At 39.5% G+C, this 19,388-nt stretch overlaps 1 protein-coding gene across 2 annotated transcripts in view; it reads right to left on the bottom strand.

Moving 5' to 3' along the window:
* Positions 1–3,508: 3,508 nt before the first annotated feature.
* SLC25A17 (solute carrier family 25 member 17) overlaps positions 3,509–19,388 on the bottom strand; it is a 48,385-nt gene continuing 32,505 nt past the window's right edge. For both annotated transcript variants that reach the window (XM_086712183.1, XM_025926730.2), the window contains 5 exons: positions 10,672–10,788; positions 8,850–8,995; positions 8,669–8,764; positions 6,472–6,554; positions 3,509–4,325 (listed from right to left, as the gene is read on the bottom strand). In XM_086712183.1, coding sequence (XP_086568309.1) covers positions 4,178–4,325; positions 6,472–6,554; positions 8,669–8,764; positions 8,850–8,995; positions 10,672–10,788 — 590 coding nt within the window. In that variant the 3' untranslated portion in view covers positions 3,509–4,177. The remainder of the gene's footprint in view (positions 4,326–6,471; positions 6,555–8,668; positions 8,765–8,849; positions 8,996–10,671; positions 10,789–19,388) is intronic.

Below are 19,388 nucleotides of genomic sequence, written 5' to 3'. Positions count from 1 at the left end.
CACAGTTATATTTACTGCATATGTAAACATCCTACAAATGAGCCTTTGTATATATTTGGTATTCTGCGACATTTAACATCGCCAGGTAAGTAATTCAGCTGCTCAGAGGGAGGGCTTTCCTTAGATGTGTGGCATCTGGCCCCATGAAGTCACTATTCTTTAGCTTTTCTAGAGAGCCAAGATGAGACACTAACTTAGCCAGTGACTTTTTGCTACTGAGCCGGTATGTATTTTACTGATTAACTGATCCATATTTGGGGGACTTAATCTGAATACTGAATGACACATGAAATTACTGGATTTGGCTTCTCTTTTGGGGAGGTACACTGAAAGACTCCCAGAAAAGACATGCTCACAATTCAAACAAATGGAAAGAGGAAATGCTGCCCCAAAGTAAAACCTAGTTGATTTTCTTGGTTCAAACATCACTTATCTGATGAATGTTTTGGTAACAGACATTAACTAGACTTACTGTGGTGATCATTTTGCAATACATACATATATTGAATCATTATGTTGTATACCCGGAACTAATGTTATGTACATCTCAATATCAAAAACAGCATTTATGAAGCACATATATATGTCATGTACTGTGCCAGATGTACATACATATATCTCTCCATCTGTCCAAGAGAAAGTATTACTTTGCAGGGCTCTTCTGAGGATTAAGGATTAAAGAAGGTATCTATCTATAGATAGATACATCTATCTCTGTATATCCATCTATAGACAGATACATATTTCAGTCTTGTGAGCTGTTCTGAGATTAAATAAGGTAGATCTATATCTATATAAAGATGTGTTATAGCCTTGTGAGGTAATCATTTCCATCAGACAGATGCAGACACAGATTCAGAAAGGTGAGCAAGTGACCTGTCTGTGGCCACGATACTATTAAGTAATAGATGAAAATCTGAACCCAGGTCTGGCTCAAAACCCAGAGTGCTTACTACTCACTTCACTACAGCAAGCAGTGGTATCTATCAAGCAGCCATACCCCTCAACAGTAATAATCGTATTATGATGAGTCATTCTAACATTTATCTAGCTCTTCTCATGTGGCAAGCACTGTGCTAAGCAATTTGAATATATGATCTCTATAATCATCACAATCACCCTCTGAGGTGGCTTTATCAAGACCTCTGTTTCATAGTCAAAGAAACGAAGTTTTATACAAATTCCCTAATTGCTTTGTTCTCACAGCTGGTGAGAAGTGGAGCCAGAGTTGAACCTAGGTCTAATTCCAGAACCCAATCTTTACATCATTATCTTTGACTGCAGGAAAATCAACTCTAGTTTTGGCTCCAACCACGCAAGTCATTTGATAGTTCTGTGTCAATTTGCTTGTTAATTAAATGGGGACATTGTTCCTTGTACCTCACAGAGACATTGGGATTATAAGATGAGAAAGTATTGAGGTTGAAGAAGACAAACTGCTACATAAATCCAGGAACAGTCACATGGTTCATTCAGATTTTCCCTCTGTCGAGATCATAAAGGGATTTAGCTGACATCATTAGTTCTCAAAGATCCTCTGAAGTGGGTAGTATTATTACCTCCACTCATCAAAAAGCTGAAGCTCAAGGAGATGATGTAATTTGCTAGTTGGTCGGTGGTAGAGCTGGGAATAAAACCCAAGATTCTAACTCCCACTGCTTATGATCTTATGGTCAAGCCTATTTCTGCATTTCAAATTTAATAGTAAAATTAAGATGAGGGTAGAAATATTAGTGTCCACTTCAAAACACAGATTAAATACTTACAGAAATTAAGTTTTCCACTGTGGTGACACTAATATAATCCCAAAGGCTCTTATCCTCACATTCTAGAGAAACTGCATAAACAATCAAAAATAAAAATTTTCCATTTCTACAGTACAGACTTCAGCTCCTTAGTTTTCTCAAATAACTTATTATTAACCAAAGGTTACAAAACTGGGTGAGTCCACAAGCTTCCACAGGGAGCATAAAACCTCAATATTAAATTGTTCACTCATAAAATCAGAAAAAAGAAGCATCAAATAGATTTTCACATCATAAAATCTCATTTAACTACATAATTTGACTTGGAAATTACTCTAACATACCAACCTGAGCTCAAAATTCAAATTCCAAAGCAACTTGCATAATTAAGACAACAAAAGTACACATGGCACCTTTATGATCATTCTTCTCCTGTATAAAAATAAGTCTTGTGCTTCCCACCCAAGCCCTGCCAGACACATAGGAACCTTAAAGTAAAATAAAAAGTAGTAATGCAGGGGGAGGGGGTGCCTGGGTGGCTCAGTCAGTTAAGCATCTGACTCTTGATTTTGGCTCAGGTCGTGATCTCATGGTCAGTGAAAAGGAGCCCTGCTTTGGGCTCTGTGCTGGGATGCTGGGCATGGAGTCCGCTTAAGACTCTCCTCTCCTTCTGCCCCTCACCTGCTCCTGCACACGCATGCATGCTCTCTCAAAAAAAAGGAAAAAAGAAAAAAGAAATGTAGTAAAGGGGCCAATTCTGTCTTCAATTCTTTGGCTTAAATAGGGGTTGAGTGTTCAGTCTAGTTCCCAGATTATTAGCCCCTCCTAATTCTTGCTTTCTAGAATACACAACCATCTTTCAGTTATTAGGAGTTTGATCATCACATGTTTTGAAATTACCACAGGAACCAGAAAGGAAATAAGAGAAAGAAATTTCCACTTTCAAAACTGAACTAAAATACTAGAGCCCACAGATATGTCATTATTCCTCTTGGACTCTGGCTGAATCAGACTCATGCATGAAAAACGTGGTGTTTGGTTATAGGGACAAAAACTAAGTCAAAGGAGCCCAAAGAGCTGTTCACGTAATGACCAGAGTTTCCTCCTTGGGTGGCTTGAGAGGTCTAAATCCACTCCTAGCTGCATAATTCAAGTCTTACGCCTTAACACGGGCTAGGAGGTGAAAGGAAAGGATGTGATGTGTGGGACACTCAGTTTTGTCAGGGGTGGTTTCGATGCATTAGTCCAACTTTCCTTTAAGAAAAATCTTTGTCTTGGTTTCTATCCTTGAGACCAGTCATAGCTTCTGTTAAGTCAGGGGCTCTAAGGTCTCTCAAACTTTAACGTATGAACCACCCAGGGATCTTGTTAAACCGTAGACTACGATTCAGAAGGTCTGGGTCCACGTGCCCAACAAGCTCCCAAGTGATATCAGTGACGCTGCTCGATGCAGGTACTCCAAGTGGGAGGGCTATAAGGGATGTTCCCAAATAGAAATCACCTCAATCAGACATTTATTCTCAAAATATACAGCCTTCACCAGGATTTTGTAAAGGAAGAGAATACTCCAGAGCCTAAACAAGGTGTCTGCTCTCTCTCTCTTTTCTATGATTTTTACCATCTGGTTGTAACCCCAATGTGATACTTGAATAAGGGGCAACTTTTTAAAATGTCTTTTGTGCTGACAGTTTATTGGGGCTTGACTTGATGGGGCTTGTATGGAAAAACATAAAACTTCAAGCCTTTTGTAATGAAAAGCCTAATTCAAAATAAATATTTTTTAATTATGTCAAGTACTAATGAATAAGTGATGTTTACAAATACTTCATAAGAGAATCATTTGGGATGAATTGTTTTCATTTCTCCCACAAAATAAACAGCTCATGTACTAAAGACGACACCTTTCCTTAAGGAGGAGGAATAAAGCTCAACAAAAATAGAGTCATGCCTGTGGCACAATCATAGTATGTTTAGTGAGGAAAATACCAAGATTAAGACATACAAAAGCCTAAGAGGAGAATTACATGGTATTAAATACATTCCTAGAACCTGGGGGTTCAGGGAAAAAGAACAGCTGGTAAATTTAAGAAAGATTTTAACTGGAAAAGATAACACACGAGAGCAACAGTCCATTCCCTTTAAGAAAAACAACAAACACCCACAATCTTTCATTTTTACGTTTTCAATAATGTCTTCTTTTCATATGACCATCAGACCAACCTCCCCAACAAAATTCAGCCAACCATCATAAAAATGAAGTGGTCGACAGGTCCAGCTGGCTCTATTCCATGTTTACCCTTAGATGCTTTTCCAGCCTATGAGGGTAAAATTCATGGAGCAGGCAGCCAAGAGTAAAAAGAGAATCACTTCCCTTCGCACGGAGGGAAGCCCACATCTTGAGTAGCCTTCTGCACTCTGCGGGGCGAGGTGTCTCAGCGCTTGCGTACGTTCTTCAGCCCCATAACTGTGAAGGTAGCGGCCGTCAGTTTCTCGTAAACAAGGAACATGAGAGCAGCGGTGAGGACTGTCTGCAGCAGTTTGGCTTCAAGGCCTTTGTAGAGTCCCATTATTCCAAACCGCCTGAGAGGAAAGAGGTTTGAAAAAAATAGTTAAGGTTTTCTTCACAAAAGTCAACTCTCGCATCAAAGAGGCACGCCACCGCTTAGCCCCGGGGGGATCCATTCCAAGACCCTCAGTGGACGCCTGAAACCGTGGGTAGTACTGAACCCCCTATTTTTTTCCTATACATACACACCTATCATAAAGTTTCACTTGTAAATTAGGCACAGTAAGAGATTAACAACAAAAACTAATAATAAAATAGAACAACAATATACTGAAATAACAGTTACGGGAATGTGGTCTCTCTCTCTCTCATAACATCTCTGTTCTGAGGGGAAGTGAGGCGGATGACACAGGCATTGGGACTTGGTGCTAGGTCCTATCGACTTTCTGATGATAAGTCAGAAGGAAGATCGTCTGTTTCCATACCATGGCTGACTGTGGACACCTGAAACCATGGGAAAGGAAACTGTAGATAAGGGGGGGTGGGGTAGTGTGTGGATATTGTATTTGCATTTCCCAAATTTTATATAAGTGGAATCATACAGTATGAATTTTTTGTCTGATTTCTTTCACTCAGCACAATTATTTTGGGATCCATATTGTTGCATGTATACAACATTAGAGAGTCCTTCTTTTTTATGAGCAGTATTTCACTATGTAGATATATAATTTGTGTATCTATTCACTCGATGATGGGACATCTGTGTTCTTGTCAGTTTTTGATTCTGAAACTATTAATATCTGTATAAAAGTTTTTGTGCAGACATATTTCACTTCTTTTGGGTATATAAATTGACTAGAATGGCTAGGTCCTATGGTAGTTCTATGTTTAACTTTTGAAGAAAATGGCAAACTGCTTTCCAAAGTGATCATTGTACCATTTCATTTTCCCACCAGCAGCACAAGGAAAGTTCTTGATGCTCCACATTCTTGCCAACACTTGGTATGGTGATTATTTATAGTTTTTTTTTTTAATAATTTTTTTTTCATCGTTTATTTATTTTTGGGACAGAGAGAGACAGAGCATGAACGGGGGAGGGGCAGAGAGAGAGGGAGACACAGAATCGGAAACAGGCTCCAGGCTCTGAGCCATCAGCCCAGAGCCTGACGCGGGGCTCGAACTCACGGACCGCGAGATCGTGACCTGGTTGAAGTCGGACGCTTAACCGACTGCGCCACCCAGGCGCCCTATAGTTTTCACTTTATACCAATTCTTTATCTTTGATTTTTTTCATCCCGAGCATATTCTGGATTTTTTTAGACAATTTTCCCCCCCCAAGCGACAGAGTGTGAGCATGGGAGGAACAGACAGAGAGGGAGACACAGAATCCGAAGCAGGCTCCAGGCTCTGAGCTGTCAGCACAGAGCCTGATTGTGGGGCTTGAACCCATGAACTGCAAGATCATGACCTGAGTCCAAGCCAGATGCTTAACTGACTGACCACCCACGTGTCCCAAGCGTATTCTGTTTTTACAATATATTTATTTTCAAAATATCTTACATCTAGGAACAGAAAGTTATGGCAGCTTTTGCTTCAGAGGAGGCTCCTGCCTTATTTGACATCCCTAAGGGTCAGCTTCTTTAAATGAAATGAATTCAGGGAAATGATGAAGGCACCTGCCTCACAGGGCTACTGTTAGGATTAAGTGAGATTACCCACGTGACGCACGGAGCTCAGGGTCTGCTGCAAAGCAAACACTCAAAATGTTAGCTACTCTTATCATCATCATCACTGTCGTCATCATTATGATAATTACTCTTACTCTTCCTACTACCCCCTCCTTCTCTCACTATGACTACTGCTCTATAATATCTGTTTATTTGTATCTACAAGAGAAGTCACAGGATATACCACTGATGACAGCACTACTAGGGCAGAACAGTCTCTACATTAGATTATAGGAGGCTTCCCTCTCTACAGGAGTCCCGTATATTTCTAAGTAACAAAGAATAAAGACTTGAACTTTTTCTGTAACTTCCCCAAACGCTATCATACTGCACTAAGCCCCTAAAATGAGAAATGTCTGAGCACAACATGCAAGAAGAGGTTTCTAGGCTACCACTGCCAAGGCAGTAGTGCAAGTTAAGCAGAATTAGCTACTCCCTGGCAGAGATGGCTGTTGAAAGACAGGACAGAATGTGAAGCATTTACAAAGCTCACTTTACTCGTTGGTGAAGAAGATAGAGAACATTCCGAAGACTTCCCAATGTTCTGTTTTCTGGGTTTAGTCTGTGGTGTCCAAACTGGGGAAGAAGAAAAAAGATCAATTTCTACTTGCAGAGGAAATTATGTTTGAGTAAGGTCTTATAGTATACAGTAATACAAATATCCAATTACTATGTAGATTTCATGAATCTTCTCTTTTTCAATAAAATAAGTGAAAATAAGAAATATTTTTCAATGAATCAAGCATGAGAATTTTCACTTTATAGAGAATTATGGGAAAATTCTACCTCAAAAGAAAACAAACATGCCCACAATGAAGATTTAGATACTGATGGTATGGTTTGCCCTCCAGTCCTTTAAAAGTTCTGATAACCACAAATCAGAACCTCTTCAGTCTAAGCTCTTCACATTACATGTTTACACTGTAAAAGTATCAAAATACATTTATTTAGATGCTGAATTCCTTGTATTAAGTATCAATTTAAAAATAGCACATCAGTAGAAATACTTCTAACAGAAGGTAATAAATTTTTGAACTGAAATACTTTCACTATCACCCGCATTTTATCTACCATAAATACTTTGAATTTTTTTCTCTAAAACTGATTGTGAATCTGTCCATGTCTTCTCTCTCCTCTCCTCTGCTACCACCTCAGTGTAGGCCACCATCACCTCTTACCTGTACTATGGAAATGGCCTCCTGATTGCCCTCCCACCCTTATCTCTTAACCCTATGACCAATTCACCACAGAAAAACCAGAGGAATCTTCTCGAATTGTAAATCAGATCACACCACTCCCTAGCTAAAAGGCCTTCAAAAGCTTCCCACTCAGGTGAGAATAAAATCTAGAATCCTCACTTATAGGCTTCCCTGCTACTTTCCTAATCTCATCCGGAGCCCACTCTCCAGCCACAGTAGCCTGTTTTCATTTCCCAATATTCACCAAGCTCTTAGCACAACATGTTCCCTCTACCTAGAATGCTCTTTGATACCTGGATCCTTAGGTTCTTTTAAGTCTTGATTTTTATACATGCCTCCTCAGAGGAGCCCAGTCATCTTCAATCATCCCATCTAAGAACATCTGCACCATGCCCCCTCCACTAAATCTCAGAATGCAGTTCACTTCCTAGATAGCTCTTTTCTCAATTTATAACAACCTATTTATTCTGCTTATTTATTGGTTCATTCTTTCCTCTGTTACCTCCAGGAGGGCAGGGATTAGGATTTTTATTCACCATGTGTAGCCAGCTCCTCACACAGAGTGGGCATTAAATAATTGAATGAAAAAAACAGAAATTTGAAAGCCCTTCAGAAAAACTAAATCATTAATTCCTCCTGAATGAACTAAAGGAATCAACTTCTGATTTTGTAAAGATTAACCTAACCAAATCACCTTTCATGAGAAGGAAACAAACTTATACTTTCCCAAGGTTGTTAAAGAAATTTGCCCCACATTTGGGTTTTCTGAGACACTATGTTAACTGGAAATTACAAATATAATCTTTGTTCCAAACCAAACAGGAAACCAAGTGACAGCCAGCCTAGCGGGCAATATATCAAACAAATGAAAAAATGCATAAGGAATGCTCCAGCCTACCAACTGACTACTTTATTGCTTTGTTAACACTGTTTTAAACAGAGAAATCATATATTTTATTTTATTTTTTTTAAATTTATTATTATTTTTTTAACGTTTATTTATTTTCGAGACAGAGAAAGACAGAGCATGAACGGGGGAGGGTCAGAGAGAGGGAGACACAGAATCTGAAACAGGTTCCAGGCTCCAAGCTGTCAGCACAGAGCCCGATGCGGGGCTCGAACTCATGGACCGCGAGATCATGACCTGAGCCGAAGTCGGCCGCCCAACCGACTGAGCCACCCAGGCACCCCTAAATTTTATTTATTTAAAAATTTTTTTTAAATGTTTATTTATTCTTGAGAGACAGACAGACAGACAGACAGACAGAGCATGAGTGGGGAAGGGGCAGAGAGAGAGGGAGACACAGAATCCGAAGTAGGCTCCAGGCTCTGAGCTGTCAGCACAGAGCCCAAAGCAGGGCTCGAACCACAAACCACGAGATTGTGACCTGGGCGAAAGTCGGATGCTTAACTGAGCCACCCAGGCACCCTGAGACACCACATATTTTAGAACGTTGTTTGATTAGATGCAGGGAGAACCCCAGCACTCACCCTCAGAATTGACTGTACCGTCTGCATGGGATAAGTGACTGTGGTAGCAATCGCTTTGGATATTGCACCAATGATGAACACATCCAAAGAAGAAAGCTGGAAAGCGAAAAAAGAACAAACCACATCAATGCAAATAAGACAATGTCTGAGATTATTTGCTGCTTTCACAATCAGGGATTACCTTCATTCGTTTCTTTAGAAGTTGCCGTTTTAAACCTTCATAGAACATGAACTGGATGGCAGGATTGAAGACCAACAGCAAGGAAGGAAATGTGCCATTCCATAAAGCCAAGATTCCTTCGTCTCGAATGATCTGGTGAAAAGCGTCTAGGCAAGAAATCAAGGACTTTTGAGGACAATCCCCTAACTGGACAACACAATGTGAATTTTGTTCAAATGTACCCAGAACACAAATCATACTGGTTCTATTAAAATTTCCTTCTTGCAATGATATTCTGGGGGCAACCTCATCAGTTAACTACTTTTTGATAATCATTGGACACTGACAGTCACCAGATTATTGAGACACCAACTTAAATCATAGATAACTCTTCCTGACAATCTGGCATTACAAAGTCAAGTTTTCTGGGAATGCAAGCTGGTGCAGCCACTCTGGAAAACAGTATGGGAGTTCCTCAAAAAACTAAAAACAGAACTACCCTACGACCCAGCAATTGCACTATTAGTCCTTTATCTACGGGATATAGGTGTGCTGTTTCGAAGGGACACATGCACCATGTTTATGGCAGCACAATCAACAATAGCCAAAGTATGGAAAGAGCCCACATGTCCATCGATGGATGAATAGACAAAGAAGATGTGGTATATATATATATATATATATATATATATATATATATATATACATACACAATGGAGTATTACCGGGCAATCAAAAAGAATGACATCTTGCCACTTGCAACTATGTGGATGGAACTAGAGGGTATTATGCTGAACGAAATTAGTCAGAGAAAGACAAACATCATATGATTTCACTCATATGAGGACTTTAAGACACAGAACAGACGAACATAAGGGAAGGGAAGCAAAAATAATATAAAAACAGGGAGGGGGACAAAACAGAAGAGATTTATAAATATGGAGAACAAACCGAGGGTTATGGGAGGTGTTGTGGGAGGGGGGATGGGCTAAATGGGCAAGGGGCACTAAGGAATCCACTCCTGAAATCATTGTTGCACTACATGCTAACTAATTTGGATGTAAATTAAAAAATAGTAAAAAATAAAATTAAAATAAATGCATAAATTAAAAAAAAAAAAAAAAAGAAAGAAAGAAAGTCAGGTTTTCCTAAGTAATAACCACCTCCACCACCACCACCACCATTGGGAACTCTATATTACAGAGAATTGTGAACTGATACCCTATGTGTTTCATAGCAAAGTCCAGGACAACAAGAGATAGCCCCCTGGGTCCATTATATAGGATCTGACTAATAAGGAAACTACTGTTCTCATTACAAAGATGGAAACATGGGAAAGGAGAACCAGGTTATGTAGTACTATTAAGCTCAAAGTCATCAGATATTAATAAGATAGTTTTATCCAAAGACAACACTAAAAAACAACAACAACAATAAAAACCACAACAGTGTAGATTATTTTTTAGAAATATTTACCCCTTTCCACCAATAGTCCATGTAACAACAGTATACTTCTCTAGCCCCTGACTTTGGGTTTGGCCATGAGATGTGCTTTGGCCAAAAGGATGTTAGCAAACAAGTTGTGAACAGGGGCTGGAAATATCCTTGTACGACTGGACGTGTCCTCCTGTGCTTCTGCCATCACCAAGAGAAGAATATGTGCAGGCTGGCCCCAGCCTCAACGAGTCAAATTCTTGTCAATCCACAGACACATGAGCTAAACAAATGCTCACAGTTAGATGTCAAGATTTGAGGCTCTCGGATAGGCAGCATTATGGAGGCAATAAATTCCACATAGAGAAAAGAAACTCCTTAAATAGGAACTTACCCAAGAAACACTTACCAATAATACCTTTGTAGTTGGTTGGTACAATGTCTTCATTCCTAAATTTTGCCCCTTGCAGCTTCAGTCTGGTGTTTACCACCCAGAGTGGAGTTGTTAGCAACACATTCACCACACCTTCCAAAAGAAAGAGGAGACAAAGGGAAAGCAAAATGTAACCTTTCAAGCTTTGCTGTCTTACCTTACATCTATGTACCAATGTTTCATTTCTACTTCTGCCACTGACCTACTAGGAGACCTGAGGTAAGGCGTGTCTCTGTGACAGGGTACAACACAAGCCACTACTGTTAGAAGCAATTCAGAAGCCTTGCAGATAGCAAACTGGCTGGCAGCAACACTTTCCACGTGAAAAGAGCAAGTTTCCTCACTTGTATAACAGGACGTGATCTATTTGTCAATTTGTAGAGCATCCAAAGCAGCAATTTTGATCTAGCCTTATGTACATTTTTAAAATAACAGAAGGCTTATTGATCACATGCTAAGTCCATGACAATATCTGATAAAACACACAACTTACAACTCTCACGTAAGTAGCTTACATGGTTTTAAGTGAGTATGGATTTGGTACAATGGGTGACAGGTGGGAGAAAGTGGTGACATTTGAAAGAGCTTCACCAGGGACTAGATAGAGGCTCACAGAAGAGTTCCTCATCACTTAGGGAATTAGGATAGGCAGGCAGCAAGCAGTAGTTATGAACCACCACAAAACACCTGAAACAGCTCCGCAAGCATCGCGATTCTTACAAGCTTAAGGATGGGGGTCTTGGCCCCCCAAAGTTGCCTCAGAGTGGAACAATACAATGAGCCAGGTGCTTCTTTTTTGAAAACACATGATCCCAAGTTAACACCATCTTGAAATTTTAAAATATTCCTCATCAGTCCTGGAATGATTTAAAAAAAATACCAGATAGAGTTGTAACAAAGTGCCTGACACATAGTAGATACTTTATAAATATTTGTTAAATAAATGTTGAACAAATGAATCAATGAACAAATTCAGCAAACAACCACACATAAAGCTGTCTGGCTCTAGCCATGCTCTGAGGAACCAAGAGGCAAAATCCTAAGGAAGAGAAATCTACTTTTACTAAAGTCATTTAAATACAACAGGAGAAAGAATGTTTTGATTTAAGGAATCTCAAAACACACTATTCAGAAAACACAGTCTAACTAAAGACAAGCTTGAGGAAACAGCCAAGAGATTCAAGTCCAATTTTTTCATTTGCTGTATACAGTTGCTAAAGAGAGACATTTTGTTACCCCTTTCTTTTTAAAAATTTTTTTTTTCAACATTTATTTATTTTTGGGACAGAGAGAGACAGAGCATGAACGGGGGAGGGGCAGAGAGAGAGGGAGACACAGAATCGGAAACAGGCTCCAGGCTCTGAGCCATCAGCCCAGAGCCCGACGCGGGGCTCGAACTCACGGACCGCGAGATCGTGACCTGGCTGAAGTCGGACGCTTAACCGACTGCGCCACCCAGGCGCCCCAGTTACCCCTTTCTTAAGAGCATCATGAGAACACATTTCTCAAAATGAAAGACATCAAAAAATTTTATGAGCTGTATTTATTATATTTTTAAAGAGTCACATAACTTGAGTCATCTTTAAGCTATGACTCACTGTATTCATGCATTGTCACGTAAGGCATTGATCATTACCTGAAAAAGCCTTACCTAGAGATTCTTGCTCGTCTTGTTTTTAAAAAGTGCCAGTGCCCAGAAAACCACGACAGAAGAGTATCAGTACATGACTTTTTAATGGCTTTTTGCCCAGACTTTATAATGTCTTCCTATTCAATGTACACATCACTTGACTGAAAAGTCAACAGCCGGAAAAATCAGACTAGAAGGTACTACTGAGCAGTCTACTTTTTTTTTTTTTTTTTAACATGAAGACAGGAAAGCTCAGGAACAGAGATCACAGGCTTCTGTGGATACTGTAGACAACATACATACCTTCCTACACAAATGAAATGGGTTGTCTGTTAAACAAATTCTTTAGAAATCAAAATTTCTTTCATGTTCTATTCAAGAGGTAGGCACACACAACTGAGGCAATGCAGCCTCAGTTAAGATGTAACCATCATTGAAAATTCTGCTTTCATAGCTCTTTCCGCCCATGGGTCCTGTCCCCATGCTTTAATAAAATCACCTTTTTGCACCAAAAAAAAAAAAAAAAAAAGAAAAAGAAAAAAAAGAAAAGAAAAAGAAAAAAATTCTGCTTTCATATCTCTGTTATTAACATGAGCTGAAAATGGAGAGGGTTCTAAGAACAATCTCAAGTACAAAAATGCACTCCATCATCTAAAGAAGAGTACATAAAATCCTTGTGAAAACATTAGTATTTCAAAGCTTTGTATCTGAAAAGTTCAAGTACTTGTTCATCCTCTAAGCCAAAATAGATGGAGAGGTATTTTTTGGCCACTATAATTTTACGAGTTCTGAGAAAAGACACTCAAAATATTTGAGGATTCAAAACTTTACTAAAAACTTACAACCTATATAATCAAGCAAAGGACAGCATTCCATGGGAGAAAAACAAGCTACAAATGGTCATGATGAGGGATTCCAACCGTCACTAATGCACGAGGGATATGGCTGAAGGGGAAAGAAAGTTCTCTGCTTATTTACAAACCTGGGTAGAAAATTCTTTCAGTTCCAAGCTGTGGCTGATGCTTCAGCTCGAAGATGGGAATACTAACACTTTATCTACTTAAATACAAGAAATTGTTTTTCTTTCAATTTGAATGATTCTATTTTTATTTGTAAAAAATCATTTATAAGAAAACAGAAGCACAAGTAAGAAGAGATGAACAGTAACTGAACACACATACTAAAATCGTATTCACTGATTCAGGGAATAATTGGAATACAGCTATTTGCTTCTGGAATCTTGAAAACAAAATAGTTTTATCACCAGTGAGTCTTCTTTGTTAAAGGAGAGAAAACATCAAAAAGTCTGCTAATTATGTGTGTGCCTCTGGGAAATAAGTGCAATTACTACTGATAAAGGAAAAGGGTAGGCGGATCAAGGCTATAAATCTAACCATAGGGCTCCCTATGAAGGAATGCAACTTGACACCCAAGGGGGAACAAACCCGCCTTACCAGATTAAAGACCGGAGGGCAGGAGAGGAATATGAACTGTCCTCACAGTAACACCACTGGCATTCAAAAACAGTTATTGGTAAAAATCCCGATTTCATAAAAGTGGCAATTATCTTCTTCATTTAAGTTTTCTTTAAGATTCTGTTCTCAAATCCTTTCCCAAGGTATCAAGCTATATGAGTCTTTTTCCTATGAAAATACAGTAAGTAATAAATTTCTATGTTTCGAGCAGAACTTGAATAACAATAATACTGTTTCCAGTACTCCTTGGAGACAAAGAAACTCATTTCTACAGTGATTTTAGTACATGACATGGCCCACAGCAGGAAAAGAAAAAGTGGTTCTAATTCTAATACATAGGTATTAAGATGTGAGAAAACATTTTACAAGGAAAATTTTAAAACTCAAAAAGGCATTTCCAAAGAATTCCCTGCCTTCAGAAAAAGACAACCTATAATCAGAGAATCTCAGAATTATAAAGGAGGACAAAATCCATTTGACCAAGTGTCTCTCAACTGTGATACAACTGACATTTTGATTCTGGGCTGGATAATCCTTTGTTTGGGGGCAGGAGTGGGGACGCTGTATATCAGATGAACAACAGTCAGTATCGGACAGACAACAATAGTTGTAGAGGAATGGAGTTATTAAATGGATTAGTATATTCAAGGAATCAGTTTTCTAAGAGAGGATGGGAGCCAATAGAGATCAAGCTAGAGGTAAGCAGTATCAACACAGATCTTGTATGTTGGGTTCTCATCCTTTTACACTACAGGTGCCATGACTTTATCCTATTTGCAGGTGGCAGACATGGAAGGGTTTGAAGCTGGGGATAACATAATCAGATTTGGGTTTCAGGACAGCAGTTCTCCACCATCTCTCTGAGAAGACATGTAACAGATGATGCTCACAACTGACACAGACCCATTGCACCTTTCTTTCACATACTCAAGAAGACACTACAGAATATAAGTGAATTAGACTGATACTATGTCTTTTCTCCAACCTAATTATGTCAATTGTATCTGTTATGCAGGCAAAACTCTGCAAATATGGGGTATGTACAAGAAAAGGCACAAAACTCCCATAGTGAACTGATATACCTTGGCCATATACTAAAAAAAATGAGGGGCGCCTGGGTGGCTCAGTCGATTAAGCAACTGATTTCAGCTCAGGTCATGATCTCGCATTCTTGAGTTCAAACCCCACATCAGGCTCTCTGCTGTCAGCATAGATCCTCTGTCTCCTTCTCTCTGCCCTCCCTCTCAAAAATAAATAAGGATTAAAATATACATATATACATCTTAAGTTAAAATAAAATATAAAGTATGCTATTTATGATACTCCCTAGGTCAAATGACTTTTATAATTTTTTTTTTTAACGTTTATTTATTTTTGAGACAGAGACAGAGCATGAACGGGGGAGGGTCAGAGAGAGGGAGACACAGAATCTGAAACAGGCTCCAGGCTCTGAGGCTGTCAGCACAGAGCCTGATGTGGGGCTTGAACTCACTGACCGTGAGATCATGACCTGAGCCGAAGTCGGCCGCTCAACCAACTGAGCCACCCAGGCGCCCCCTCCCCCCCTTTTTTTTTTAATTTTTTTTTTTTTAACGTTTATTTATTTTTGAGACAGAGAGAGACAGAGCATGAACGGGGGAGGGTGAAATGACTTTTAAAAACTAAGTGCTCTACTATACCAGTCTAGCAGTGTTAGGTATAGGGGAATCTACTGTAATGGTAGATGTGTAACAGAAAGGAAACAAGCAGAGCACAGTGAGAGAAAATAACAAGGGTGTTGTGTGCCTGGTGGAGAATGGGATGTGAGATATTAGCAAATAAACATCTCTGAAAAATTAAAAAAGATTTCATCATATATCTCATGAATTAGCAGTTTCATGGAAAGTTATATGAGCTAGTCCTTGACTGTGACTCGTAATCTTTTAAATGTAAATACATAAAACCATAGAACCTAAAATGTATTGAAATCAAGATATTACAGGGGCACCTGTGCAGCTCAGTAGGTTAAGGATCCAACTCTGGGTATCAGCTCAGGTCATGATCTCACGGTTCATGGGATCTAGCCCTGTGTCAGGTTCTGTGCTGACAGCATAGGCCTGCTTGGGATTCTCTCTCTCCCTCTCTTTCTGCCCCTCCCCTGATCAGGCACACTCTCTCTCAAAATAAATAAACATTAAAAAAAAAATTAAGACATTACAAATACTTGGTCTCAAGTATTAAGGATAATACTAGATTGCCATCTGTTGCAATTGTGTAAAAAGGAAGATCCCTTCTGTATAAGACATCTCAGGATCTATTCTGACTTTTTTTTTTCCAAGTGAACAAATCTCGAACTTGAGTTCTTTGAGTTATGACAGTGTTAGAAAACTATTCTTCCAGAAAGGTTAGCTGGGCAAGACCATGCAAAGTAGGTTAGTGAGGAAGACCTCAGAGGCAAGAACAGAATAGAACAATGGTCCAGGTGAGAGATGATGGTGCTTGATTTTGGGAAATGGCTATGTATATGGAAAAGAGGGAACAGATTCTAGAGATACTTAGGAGACAGAATGATGATGGTTTTTTTTTTTTTTTTTTAAGTAATCTCTATGTCCAACATGGGGCTTGAACTCATGACCCCAAGACCAAGAGTCACATGATCTACTGACTGAGTCAGCCAGGCATCCCTGAGACTGATGGTTCCTTTACATATATATAATTTATTGTCAAATTAGCTAATATGCAGTGTATACAGTGTGCTCTTGGTTGAGACTGATGGTTCCTGATGATGAAACAAATGTGGAGGGTGAGGCAGCACTTGCTATAATGACTCCTGGGTTTCTATCCTGAATTACTTACTACAGGTATTCATTTTTTTAGAATTTTTAAAATTTTTACTTTTTTAAGGCATTATATTTGCTAGATCACAAGCCACTTTGTGCAGTTGGGCACACTTTCTTTTTTTTCCTCTTCCAAAGTTTCATTTAGATTCAAGTTAGTTAACATATAGTATAGTATTGGTTTCAGGAGTAGAATTTAGTGATTCATGACTCACGTATAACACCAGGTGTTCGGGGCGCCTGGGTGGCGCAGTCGGTTAAGCGTCCGACTTCAGCCAGGTCACGATCTCGCGGTCCGCGAGTTCAAGCCCCGCGTCAGGCTCTGGGCTGATGGCTCAGAGCCTGGAGCCTGTTTCCAATTCTGTGTCTCCCTCTCTCTCTGCCCCTCCCCCGTTCATGCTCTGTCTCTCTCTGTCCCAAAAATCAATAAACATTCAAAAAAAAAAGAAAATTTAAAAAAATAACACCAGGTGTTCATCATAACAAGTGCCGTCCTTAATGCCCATCACACATTGAGATCATCCCCCCACCCACTTCCCCTCCAGCAACCCTCAGTTTGTTCTCTATAGTTAAGAGTCTCTTATTGTTTGCCTCCCTCTCTATTTTTATCTTATTTTATTTTTCCTTCCCTTCCCCTATGTTCCTGTGTTTTGTTTCTTAAATTCCACATATGAGTGAAATCATACGGTATTTTCCTTTCTCTGACTGGATTATTTTGCTTACCATAATACACTCTAGTTCCATCCACATCACTGCAAATGGCAAAATTTCATTCTTTTTAATGGCTGAGTAATATTCCATTATATGGAATATATAATATTCCATATATATAATTCCATATAATATATATATATATCTTCTTCATCCATTCATCAGTTGATGGACATTTGAGTAATATTCCATTATATGGAATATGTAATATTCCATATATCCATAATTCCATATGATATATATATATATCTTCTTCATCCATTCATCAGTTGATGGACATTTGGGCTCTTTCCATAATTTGGCTATTATTGATAGTGCTGCTATAAACATTGGGGTGGATGTGCTCCTTCAAATCAGTATTTTTGTACCCTTTGGATAAATACTTAGTAGTGCAATTGCTGGGTCATAAGATAGTTCCATCTTTAACTTTCTGAGGAAACTTCACACTGTTTCCCAGAGTGGGTGCACCAGTTTGCATTCCCACCAACAGTGTAAGGGGGTTCCCCTTTCTCTGCATTCTCGCCAACATTTGTTGTTTCCTGAATTAATTTTAGTCATTCTGAGAGGTGTGAGGTGGTATCTCATTGTGGTTTTGATTTTCCCCCTGATAATGAGTGACATTGAGCATTTTTTCATGTGTCTGTTAGCCATGTATATGTCTTCTTTGGAGAAACTTCTGTTCGTGTCTTCTGTTACCTACAAGTATTCATTTCCACAAAGAATGAAATCCTGTGTGCTATACTCTTTATGTAAAACTTGGTCTGGTGGGGGGTCAAAAGGTATAGACTTTCAGTTATAAAATAAGTAAGTCACGGGGATGTAATGTACACCATAATGACTACAGTTAATAATACTGTATTGTGTATTTGAAAGTTACTAAGAGAGTAGATCTTAAAAGTTTTCACCACAGGGGCGCCTGGCTGGGTCAGTCAGTGGAGCATGTGACTCTTTTTAAAAAAAATTTTTTTTAACGTTTATTTATTTTAATTTTTTTTTCAACGTTTATTTATTTTTGGGACAGAGAGAGACAGAGCATGAACGGGGGAGGGGCAGAGAGAGAGGGAGACACAGAATCGGAAACAGGCTCCAGGCTCTGAGCCATCAGCCCAGAGCCCGACGCGGGGCTCGAACTCCCGGACCGCGAGATCGTGACCTGGCTGAAGTCGGATGCTTAACCGACTGCGCCACCCAGGCGCCCCAACGTTTATTTATTTTAGAGAGAGACAGAGCACAAGCAGGGGAGGGGCAGAGAGAGAGGGAGACACAGAATCTGAAGCAGGCTCTAGGCTCTGAGTCGTCAGTACAGAGCCAGATGCGGGGCTTGAACACACGAACCGCAAGACCCATGACCTGAGCCAAAGTTGGATGCTCAACCAACTGAGCCACCCAGGCGTGCCCTCCCCACTTTTTTAAAAAAATGTTTATTTATTTTGAGAGAGAGCATGCATGACCGAGCAGGGGAGGGGCAGCGAGAGAGGCAGAAAGGCTTAATCTCATGAACCATGAGATCATGACCTGAGCCAAAATCAAGAGTTAGACATTTAACTGACTGAGTCACCTAGGCACCTGGAGCATGTGACTCTTGATCTCGGGGTCGTGGGTTGGAGCCCCATGTTGGGCATAGAGATTACTTAAATTAAAATCTTAAGGGGCGCCTGGGTGGCGCAGTCGGTTAAGCGTCTGACTTCAGCCAGGTCACGATCTCGCGGTCTGTGAGTTCGAGCCCCGCGTCAGGCTCTGGGCTGATGGCTCAGAGCCTGGAGCCTGTTTCCAATTCTGTGTCTCCCTTTCTCTCTGCCCCTCCCCCGTTCATGCTCTGTCTCTCTCTGTCCCAAAAATAAATAAACATTGAAAAAAAAAAAAAATCTTAAAAAAAAAGTTCTAACCACAAGGAAAAAAATTAACTGTGTGGTGATAGATGTTTACTAGAATTACTATGGTGGTATATAAATATCAAATCATTATGTTGTATACCTGAAACTAATATAATATGTTAATTATATCTCAATTTAAAAAAACCTGGTACAAGTGAAAGTTAATTAGATAAAATCAACTACTTAA

Source organism: Puma concolor, chromosome B4 (genome assembly GCF_028749965.1).
Source record: "Puma concolor isolate L17-30 chromosome B4, mPumCon1.1.hap2, whole genome shotgun sequence".
Classification (NCBI taxonomy): Eukaryota; Metazoa; Chordata; class Mammalia; order Carnivora; family Felidae; genus Puma; species Puma concolor.
Note: the sequence above shows the minus strand (reverse complement) of the source record. Positions and strands in the feature narration are given on the sequence as shown.